Source organism: Cetorhinus maximus, unplaced genomic scaffold, assembly GCF_964194155.1.
Source record: "Cetorhinus maximus unplaced genomic scaffold, sCetMax3.hap1.1 HAP1_SCAFFOLD_368, whole genome shotgun sequence".
NCBI classification, from domain to species: domain Eukaryota; kingdom Metazoa; phylum Chordata; class Chondrichthyes; order Lamniformes; family Cetorhinidae; genus Cetorhinus; species Cetorhinus maximus.
In genome coordinates, this window is record NW_027596314.1 from 249,370 (window position 1) to 261,035 (window position 11,666).

The following is an 11,666-nucleotide window of genomic DNA, read 5'->3' on the forward strand; positions in this document are numbered from 1 at the left end:
GACAAGGTTGTAAAGAAGGCATATGGAATGCTCTCCTTCATTGGCAGAGGTATAGAATATAAAAGTAAGGATATAATGTTGGAATTGTATAAAATACTGGAGAGGCCACAACTGGAGTGTTGTGTGCAGTTCTGGTCACCACATTATGGGAAGGACATAATAGCTCTGGGGAGACTGCAGAGGAGGTTTACAAGAATGTTGCCAGGGTTAGAAAAGTGTAACTACGAGGAGAGATTGGATAGGTTGGGGTTATTTTCCTTAGAACAAAGAAGGCTGAGAGATGACTTGATTGAGGTGTACAAAATTATGAGGGGAATAGATAGAGTGGACAGGATAAAATTGTTTCCCTTGGTAGAGAATTCTAGATCCAGGGGACGTAGATTCAAGATAAGTGGCAGAAGGTATAGGGGCGACATGAGGAAGAACTTTTTTACACAGAGGGTAGTGGGTGTCTGGAATTCACTGCCCAAGTTGGTGGTAGAGGCAGAAACTCTAAACTCTTTTAAAAAGTACCTGGATCTGCAACTTCAGTGCTGTAAGCTGCAGGGCTATAGACCGGGAGCAGGAAGGTGGGATTAGAAAGGACACTTGGGTGTCCTCGGGCTGGCGTGGACAAGATGGGCCAAATGGCCTCCTTCTGTGCTGTAACCTTTCTATAGTTCTATGGGTATAATGATGGCAGATTTGAAGGAAAGATGGACAGTACTTGAGAGAGAAAACTGTCGACATATTCAGTGAAAATGGGGAAGTTGAGTGATCAGTAGTTTAGTGGGTGTAGGGTCAATAGAGCAAGAGATGAATTTCATGGACAAGATGAGCTCTGAGAGGGCATGAGGGGAGAAGGAAGGGAAACTACAGAAAGATGTGAGTTCAGAGCTCGGATAATGGGGAACTTGAGGGAGGGCGAGTGGAAAGGAGGGAAGCAGCAGAGGCAGCTCATCCGATTGTCTCAATCTTAGTGAAAAAGAAGCTCCATGAGATCCTCACACCAGTTGTTGGGGATGAGGATGGAGGGAGAGCATTTCAAAAGGAATGAACTTGTGTTAGAGATTTTAAAAAGATTCAACACATCGTGTCTTTAACACAAAACGAATTTATTTGATATTTACCCAGAATATTCGCCCCCCTAAGTGGTCTGTAGTTTATTAACATCAGCAGAAACAGATCCCAATGAACATGGTTCAGTCCTGGATGTGATTAACAGCAAAATCCCACCACTTTAGTTACTTGTGAACTCGCTGGTGTGTCAGCAGGTTGGATGAGGTAGTGAATCCCTTCCCACACTGAGGGCAGGTGAATGGCCTCTCCCCAGTGTGAATTCGTTGGTGTGTCAGCAGCTTGGATGAGATAGTGAATCCCTTCCCACAATGGGGGCAGGTGAATGGTCTCTCCCCAGTGTGAATTCGTTGGTGTGTCAGCAGGTGGGATGAATGAATAAATGCCTTCCCACACTGGGGGCAGATGAATGGCCTCTCCCCAGTGTGAATTCGTTGGTGTGTCAGCAGGTTGGATGAGGTAGTGAATCTCTTCCCACACTGAGGGCAGATGAATGGCCTCTCCCCAGTGTGAATTTGCTGGTGTGTCAGCAGGCTAGATAACTGAGTGAATCCCTTCTCACACTGGGGGCAGGTGAATGGCTTCTCCCCGGTGTGAACTCGCTGGTGTGTCAGCAGGTGAGATGACTGAGTGAATCCCTTCCCACACTGAGGGCAGGTGAATGGCCTCTCCCCAGTGTGAGTTCGCTGGTGTACAGTGAGTTGAGATGATCGCCTGAACCCAGTCCCGCATTGAGAGCACCTGAACGGTCTCTCGTCAGTGTGAACATGTTGATGGGACATCAGCTCGCAGGAACTTTTAAAGCACTTCCCACAGTCTGGGCATTTAAAAGGTCTCTCTTCACTGTGAACTTGCTGGTGGCTCAGCAGGTTGCTTGAAAGAGTAAATCTCTTCCCACACGTTGAGCAGGTGAACGGCCTCTCCCCAGTGTGACTGCGCCGATGCTCTTCCAGCTCAGACGGGAATCTGAATCCCTTCCCACAGTCCCCACATTTCCATGGTTTCTCCCCGATGTGGCTGCGCTGGTGTCTTGACAGGCCAGATGATCGGTTGAAGCCTCGTCCACACACAGAACACATGTACGGTTTCTCTCCACTGTGAATGGTACTTTTTCCTTCCATGTTCAAAATCAAATGATATTCAGGTTATGATAAATCGGGCGAATGTCAGATTCTGCTGTGATGATTTGTTTCTGTTTCCCGACTGCAAATCCTCCCCTTCTAATACCCTGTGAAACTGATTTAAAACAGAAAAAAAGGTGTGAGAGAGAATCCACAAAAACACAAAGGCAGGTTGTGAAATTGAGCTGAATGAATCTGGTAATTTGTGGGGCTGGCACCAGGAAAAAGTGACCATGAAAACTGCTGGATTGTCATAAAAACCCAACTGGTTCACTAATGTCCTTCAGGGAATGGAACCTGTCACCTGGTCTGGGTCTACACAAGACTCTGCCTTGTGAGGTGGGAGGTACAGGGGGTGAAGATGTGTTTAATACATCTTCAGCTCAACCAGAACTTTGGCAGAATATCCCAAACCCTCAACATCCACTACCTAGAAGTATGAAGGTAACAGGTGTCAATGAACACCATCACCTCCAACTCACACACCGTCCTGACTTGTCTGACATCCAGTACTGGATGAGCAGAAATTTCCTCCATTTAAGTGTTGGGAAGATGAAAGCCATTGTCTCCACTCCCTAACCACTGACTCCATCCCTCTTGCAGCTCTCTGAGGCTGAACCAGACTGTTCACAATCTTGTTGTCATATTTCAGCCCAAGCTGAGCTTCTGACTACAAATCACTAAAACCACCCATTTCCACCTCAGTAACATTGCCCAGCTGTGCCCCTGCCTCAGAGCACAGCCCGGTCCCCACGCTGGCGCTCTGGGTTCCTGTTCTCATTGATAGGGGACCTTCTGACCCACAGGATAAACCAGCCGCCATCGAGACCAATCAGTGAACGGGCATTTTGTTTCCCCCAGTTGGTAAAACAGAAAGTCCATGGATGAGGGGGATACTGGACAGGAAGCACAATGAAAGGTTCAGACACTTTATTGAATACTCACAGCAGCACATTAATCTGATCGGAGATCACTTCCTCACGAGCAGCCAGCGGTGTGAAGCCTCCTGAGATTCCGGTCCCTTTCCCGTCAGTATTTACAGGAGCTGGGACACGGAAAAGAGTCTCAGTAAAATCAGGGATTTATTTGTTCACTGCTTTACAATGGGTCTGGGCTCACACTTGAGGTTCGTACAGCCTGTGACTCCCTGGGTTTATTAACTCTCCCCCCTCCAGACCCTTTGGGCTCTCTATTGTTGGACTCTCTATTGCTTTTCAATGTCCTCCTGGTCTTGTTGTATCTGATCCAATAAAAACCCTCCTCACATCACACAGGGAACAGCTTTAGACATGTTCTCACTTTTCACCTCAATCTTATTCTGCTGAATGATCTCACTGACCGTTCCCTTTCTCTCGATCAGTCCGTCCACCATCTCTTTTCTGGATTTCACTCCTCCTTGTTGTTCCAGGATTTCATCTCTCCGCCTTTTATTTCTTTTACTGAAGATTCCTGTCCATTGCTGCCTCACAGCCTCGTCCTGTTCCCACATATTCTCCATGTCTAAGTGCTTCCCAGCGGCCGTGCCAGCCGTGGCCCCTATTCCAGCCCAAACACTGATCCCTCTCTTCCCTCCACCCTTTTTACTGGTGTCACTATCACAGGGACGATCACGGTGTTTTCCCAAAACTGCCTTAACACCGGGGTCTTGGCTACTGGGTGGTCATAGTCCACCCATCTCTCTCCCTGTGTTCTGACTTATGAAATTCCTGGATAATTCCCTGATCATCCGAACATCAAGGTCCTTGTAGATGGGATGACATAACCGTGGGGACGGGTGTGTGGTATTCAGGGCACATAGTACGGGAACTATTTTAAATCTTGTATCATTATGTAGGCTCTGTGAGTACGAGTGATGATTAAACCATTTATGGAACCAATTTCGCGTGGCAGGACAGATTGAGGGGGTATCAGTGAAGCATATGGGGTCTTGGGCTTCATAACTAGAGGTACTGAGTACAAAAACAGGGAAGTGCACCAACAGAGAATTGTTCTGATCTGGAACCCTTTCCCTGAAAAGGTGCTGGAACCTGATTCTATATTTAGCCTCCACCCACTCGTCCTAGATTCCCCAACCAGTGGAAATAGTTCCTCTCTATCTATCCTGTCAGTTCCAATTAATATCCCAAAAACTTTGATCAAATCAGCTCTTAATCTTATAAATTCCAGGGATTACAACCCTCACAGTGAGGTGATGTATTTTATCAGGAGGAATAGGGAGAGGGAAAATATTATTCATGGCACAGCTCTAAGGAGTGAGCAGGGACAGAGGGACCTGGGGCTTCATAGCTTTGATCTCTGAAGGTGACAGAATGTATTACGAGAGTGGTTAGCAAAGCCGATTGGATCTTGAGCTTCATAAATAGTGATATTGAGAACAAAAACAGGGAAGTTATGCTGACTTCTTTATAAAACTCTGGTTAGGCCACAATTCGAGAATTGCATCCAGTTCTGGTCACCTCACTTTAGGGAGGATGTGAAGGTCATTGAGAAGGTGCAGAGGAGATTTACCAGAATGGTTCCTGCAAAGGAGGTTGAGGGGAGATTGGGAGAGGTGTACAAGATTATGACAGGTTTAGAAATGGTGAACAAAGAAAAGCTATTCCCATCAGCTGATCGTACAAGGACTCAAGGACAGAGGTTTAATATTTTGGGTAACAGCTGCGGGAGATGTGAGGAAGAATACCTTTACACAGTGAGTGGTAATGACCTGGAGGTTACTGCCTATGAGGGGGGTGGAAATGGACATGGTAGTGATTTCAAAAGGAAATTGGACAGAAGCATGAGGGAAATAAACTTGCAAGGATACGGGGATAGAGCAGGGGAATGGGACTGATTGGATTGCTCTACATAGCTGGCATGGACTCAATGAGCCTAATGGCCTCCTCTGTGCCATAATGACTCTGTGACTCTTATGTGTAATCTCATTCTGTAACTTAACCCTTGGAGCTCAGATCACTCAGGTAAATATGTGCTACACTCCCTCCTAGGCCATTCTATCTTTCCTGATGTTTGTTGCCCAGAACTGAACACAGTTCTTCAGGTATGCTCTAACCAGGGTTTGTGTGTCTCTGCATTTTTCCCATCACACCTGAAATCGTCTCAGAATCACAGAGTGCAGAAGAGGCCCTTTGGCCCATCGAGTCTGCATCAACATGTGAGAAACACCTGACCTACCTACCTAATCCCATTTACCAGCACTTGGCCCATAGCCTTGAATGTTGGTCAAGATGTCAAGGCCCATTGGTCCCTAATGGGCCCTACTCTTTCCCTGGTTATCCTCTTCCCATTGGCATTGAAAAAAAATATTTAGATCCCTGCAGTTGAATCTTTCAGACACTGAATTGTAGATTTTTCACCAAATATCAATTTATGATTGTAGTAAAAGTTCATAATTTTGTCAAGGGGGTCCTGCTGAAAGTTTTTCAAATTAAGGGGAAGGATCACAGATGGTGCTTTTAAAAAGGGACACTGCAGCCCTGAAAATCAGTGACACCTTCAGAATATTAAACTCCAGCCAGTTATAGGGTTGTTAACATCAGCAGAAACAAAATATTGCCAGACTATCAATACTAAACAAGCTTACAAGCAGCAAGAACAGCAGGATCCAACCCCTGCAGTCACTTATGAACTTGCTGATGTCTCAGGAGGCATCGTGACTGAGTGAATCCCTTCCCACACACCGAGAGTTGAATAACCTCTTCTCAGTGTGAGTGCGTTGGTGGTCAGCAGGTTGAAAGACTTTGCAAATCCCTTCCCACACAGCGAGCAAGTGAACAGCCTCTCCCTAGTGTGAACTCGCTGGTGTGCAGTGAGGTTGGATGACCGACTGAATCCTTTCCCACAAACGGAGCATGTGAACGGTCTCTCCGCAGTGTGAGTGCGTTGGTGAGCAGTGAGGTTGGATGACTGCCTGAAACTCTTCCCACAGGAAGTGCAGCTAAATGGCTTCTCCCCAGTGTGAATTCGCTGGTGTCTCAGCAGGGTGGGTAAAACTGTGAATCCCTTCCCACACATGGAGCAAGTGAACGGTCTCTCCCCAGTGTGAACTCGCTGGTGTAAAATGAGGGAGGATGCCTGTCTGAAACTCTTTCCACAGGAAGTGCAAGTGAACAGCCTCTCTCCAATGTGAACTCGCTGGTGTGTCAGAAGATGGAATGACTGAGTGAATCCCTTCCCACACTCGGAGCAGGTGAACGGCCTCTCCCCAGTTTGGGTGCATTGTTGTACAGTGAGTGCTGAAGAGTGCCTGAACCTCTTTCCACAGGAAGTGCAGCTGAATATCTTCTCCTCAGTGTGAATTCGCTGGTGTTACCAAAGGCCAGATGACTGAGTAAATCCCTCCCCACACACAGAGCAGGTGAATGGCCTTTCCCCTGTGTGACTGCGTCGATGGTTTTCCAGCAGGGATGGGTAACTGAATCCTTTCCCACAGTCCTCACATTTCCACAGTTCTCCATAGTGTGGGTGTCCTTGTGTCTCTCCAGGTTGAATGATTAGTTGAAACCTTGTCCAGACACAGAACATGTGTATGGTTTTCCTCACTGTGAACGATGTGATGCTTTTTTAGGCTGTTTAACTGGTTAAATCTCTTTCCACAGTCAGTTCACTGAACACTCTCACTTGGGTGTGTGTGCGTGCCTCGGTGTTTATCCAGTGACACTGAAGTTCAGTATCTTTCCCCACTGACAGAACAGACAAACATTTCTCCTTCCACATTCAAAGTCTGAGAATATTCAGGTCCTGGTGAATCAAGTGACTCTGTCAGAAGATGTTTGGTTTGAGTTTCACATCTGCAAATCCTTCCCTTCTAATACTATGGAAAACGAGTTTGTAAAAGTCATCACTGTCAGTCCGGGATGGAAATTCAGAACAGACAATTCTAGTTTTAATGGAATATTGTTTTCTCTCTTGTTCCCCCAAAGCTGTAAATTCCCGTCCCACACACTCTCCCTCCTCCCTGGGCTGAAATCCAAACCCATCTCCACCATTTCTTTCCTCCACTCCCAGCTTTCTCCCTCCCTCTCCTCTGCCTGGGTTCAGTTCTGCAGCTCCTGTCTGCAGACTGACAATAGAATCAATGAATTAATCATTTTCCAAAATCCATCCCTGTCAGTCCAGGATTGAAATTCACAATATTCTCTCCTCCTGCTGACAGGGGCAGGGATGACCGCGCATGCGCCCTGCTGCACAAGATGGCGGTCGTTAATCCGGGCCTTTCACCGAAGAACGCGGATCGGGGCAACTGCCGCCCACAGATACCAGCGAGGAACCGGTAGCTTGTTATTCTGGCTTCAGAACGGCTCAAGGTGTTTACGAAACCTGCCCGTTCACCCGCCGGCTGCATCTCTCCTGCAATTCCGCCCTTTATCTTACCGGCTGCAGACCTGACAAACAAGCAACTTTCCTTCGCCCTCACACACTGCCCATGCTCCAAACTCGAGGCGGGATTGCACCTGTGCTCTGATGTCCAGCAACCACACTGCGCATGCTCCCATCACAATGCCTGGGTGATTGACGGCAGCTCTGAACCAATAGCAAGAGGATGCAGGACCAAAGGGGTGCGGCTGGCCCTCCAGCCAATTGGAGTGAATGAGGGGCGGGGCCTAACCAGGATCTCCCTCATTGGCTGAAACTCTGCATCATTTTGGAAGATGATTTGCCTCAAACTTCAGGAGAAAACTGGACCTTTCTTGCTTGTGGCTTTAAACAGATGAAACCCTGTGGGTGTGGAACAAATATTTCAATATTTGTTACTGAAATGTGGGAACATGGTGAAACAAGGCACAAACTTAAAGAAATAACTGGGCAGACAGGGAATTCACCATTTGAACAAGGGGAGTCCTTGGTTTCAATAAATGAACCGGCAGGAGGGTTAGGACAGGTCAGGGATAAGGTTAATATTCAGAACAATACAGAATGTAAAGGAAAAACTGATCTCAAAGACAATTTGTTGTAATGTGTGTGGAGGGGATGTGCTGAACCAGGTTTAAAGAGGTTAAACATGTTTTCCATATTGCACAATCACAATGCTTCAAAGATGAGACATGAAAGCCCTCAACATTAATCATGACAAGTGGGAAGCTAATTGATGATTGATGCAACCGGAAACACCAGCTGTGGGCAGGAGTTCACCACCACAGCAACATGTCGTTTCAGAAACTTCAACACAGACAAACAAGGTGTCAGCAGAAATCATCTCGCAACACGAGTAAGGAAAACCTTCATATGAGGCACTTTTGCCTTTACAGAATCGGCTTGTTCAGCCATCAGATGAAGTGCAGCAGATCGTCTCATCTGATCTCACCAAAGTTCTGAGGCTGCATTCCCATCATCTCTCACAGATGGACAGATGCTAAACATATGGGACAATCACATTAAAATCTGGAACTCAGATGCGGATAAGGATTGGTGTTAGGTGAGAAGGTCTGGATCAATGTCTTACTCCAGGAAGCTTTAAAATCAGAATGGCAGCATTTCAGAAATTAATCCTGTGATATCAGTGATCCCATTTCTATCTGTTAGTAAGACCAATGGAAGTATTTAGTGGAGACAGTAGCATGCTGGAGGATGATGTACACAAGGGTTTTCTGAACTGAGGATAATAGTGAGGGGAAAGGAAGGGATCTTGAAAAAAAAAACAGACTTTTCATGTTGTTACAAAGGACATGGGACCTTCCACTTGGTTTGACACAACACACACACAAACCCACATGGATTCACTTCCTATCGATCAGGTGGACCAGGTTTTGCCTCACACCGCCAACTAAGTTACTGACTAAGACTGGCGATAAAGTATCAGTGTCTGTAAGGACCAAAAAGTTATAGAAATTCAAGTAAACATCACCCTCCAGGGACTCAAAGCAGTTTTGACTATCTAATTCCAGCACTTTCTCTGAACCTTAATCTATAATGGACAACATCTTGAACAGACATAATGACAAAAAGCCAAGCCACCAATAGATATTAGGCGGTTTATGGCCACTCTGGTGATCAGCCCTGGTGGGAGATTTTAGACAATACAGAACATCTTTGCATAATTGCAGCCTCTACTTTCCTATTGGTATTCCGGATAATTCCCCTTATATTGATGGTCTCGGTGAAGGTCAGGCCACAGAGCAGAATGGATGAAAAGATGGCTCCAAACTCCTCTAAATCTAACCCTCTGATTTCGGTTTTGTAGCCATTTCCATCCATCTGCTGCCTGGCCCTTCACTCCACACAGCCTGATCTTGGTCACCTTGTGCACACTGTTATGGATAACAAGCGGGTTACAAAACAGAAAACAGAGAGAAGAGGTTAAGAGTAGCAACTCAGACTGGTAAAAGCTGGGAATTGATGTTCCACAGGTAGCAATGCTGGAACCACTGTTATTCAAATTTATATAAACGATTTGGACTCAGAAATCAGAAACCCAATTTTAAAATTTGGGAGCAGAATTACAGTAAATCACAGATAAGAATTCCCAGTTAACAAAACTTTGTTGTACAGTTCATTAAATCTTTAATTCAGTAGCACAGTGTACAATGACATGAGGAAGTGATTAACTGATTTATTTATGAATTAATTGATTACCAAATTGGGAAGTACAGTTAATACTGAGGAAGACTGCAACAAAATCCTGGGATCTAACACACACACATCAATATAGCAGGGAATTCTTGGAAACATGGTGCAGGTCCTTCTTTATCTGGAGATCAAATGTCTGTTGTATAATTGTCCCAGGAGTTAAAAGGATCCTGTGGATTCCTCCTTGTGTTATTTTAATACAGACTTTACACTATTTACTTTTAGCTACGTTTTACTACGTTAAAGGTGCTATGTCAATACAAGTTGTTGTTGACATTGGCTTAAAGTAGTGGACTCAGGACTGTCACCAATAAACCTTAAAAACTTCACAGAATAATCACCACAGTCATTTTTAAACTGGAGACTTATTCCTGCCATTTCAGTTTCAGTCAGGAACAGAGCACACTTTTACACCAATCTCTGGTTTAACAGCACATTTCCAGACTACCTGACTCAGGTTGTACAACCACAGTTGTAAAGGAGCCTTTTACTCGGTGCCTGGGAACTTTGAAACCCAATGATTCCAAACAGAAATCAGAGGGTTAGATTTACAGGGAGTTTGTATTTTTCCATCCATTTTTCTATGTGGCCTTGGACTCCACAGCCTGACCTTGGTCACCTTTAAGCTGTATATACTGCACAGAAGTGGCTGTGACACATTTCTCACACACCTCAGGATTAATCCACATGTGGGTTTTGCTGTCAGTGAAGAAATATGAGAAAGACCAAAGTGCCATTTGTCCCTCTCAGTGTGACCCTAAAGGACTGCGCCCAGGCTGAAGTTCTGTTCCTGCTGTATGATCCTCCCCTTGTTTGTCCTTCCTGAGCTCCAGCCAGGTGATGTTAAACACTCAGGTACGAAAGACAAAATTGTACAACAATGTGTGAAAAACAAAGTTTGACATGCTATGTCCAACAAGCCTAGTCTGTCCAACCTTTCCTCATAAGACAACCCGCCCATTCCTGGTAATGATCAACTAAACCTTCGCTGAACTGCTTCCAATGCATTTACATCTTTCCTTAAATAATGAGACCAATATTACACATAGTACTCCAGATGTGGGCTCACCAAGTGCCCTGTATAACTGAAGCATAACCTCCCTACTTTTGTATTCAATTTCCCTTGCAATGAACGATAATATTCTTTCAGCTTTGCTAATTTCTTGTGGTACCTGCACACTAACCTTTTGCGATTCATGCACTGGGACACCCAGATCCCTCTGAATCTCAGAGCTCTGCAGTCTCTCACCATTTAAATATGATTTTTTATTCGTCCTGCCAACATGGACAATGTCACATCTTCCCACATTATACTCCACTTGCCAGATCTTTGCCCACTCACCTAACCTATTTGTATCCTTTTGTAGCCTCCTTATGTCCTCTTCATAATTTATTTTCCTACCTGTGTGTCATAAGCAAATTTAGCAACCATACCATTGGTTCCTTCATCCAAATCATTTATATAAATTATAAAGAGTTGAGGTCCCAGCACTGATCCTTGTGGCACACTAACCATCACATTCTGCTAATCAGAAATATACCCATTTATGCCCACTCTCTGTTTCCTGTTAGCTAGCTAATCTTCCATTCATGTCAATATGTTACCCCCTACACCATGAGATTTTATTTTCCACAATAATCTTTAATGTGACATCTTATCAAAAGCCCTCTGGAAATATAGGTACAGTACATCCACCAGTTCCCCTTTATCCACAGCACCTATTACTTCTTCAAAGAACCCCAATAAATTGGTTAAGCATGATTTCCCTCTCACAAAACCTTGTTGACTCTGCCTGATTACCTTGAATTTATCTAAGTGCCCTGTTATAACACTTGTAACATTTTTCCTATGATAGCTATTAAGTTAACTGGCCTATACTTTCCTGCTCTCTGTCTCCCTCCCTTTTCTATTTTCCTATCTCA

The 11,666-nt window shown here is 45.0% G+C and overlaps 1 protein-coding gene across 1 annotated transcript; it reads right to left on the reverse strand.

Annotated features, from left to right (window-relative positions):
* Nucleotides 1-1,111: 1,111 nt before the first annotated feature.
* On the reverse strand, nt 1,112-9,371 carry LOC144673466 (uncharacterized). Its single transcript, XM_078535286.1, has 4 exons — nt 9,228-9,371; nt 5,922-6,479; nt 5,799-5,845; nt 1,112-2,151 (listed from the first exon to the last, which is right to left on the reverse strand). The coding sequence occupies exons 1-4, from the start codon at nt 9,369-9,371 to the stop codon at nt 1,224-1,226; spliced, it is 1,677 nt and encodes a 558-aa protein (XP_078391412.1). The 3' UTR covers nt 1,112-1,223.
* Between the last annotated feature and the right edge of the window lie 2,295 nt (nt 9,372-11,666).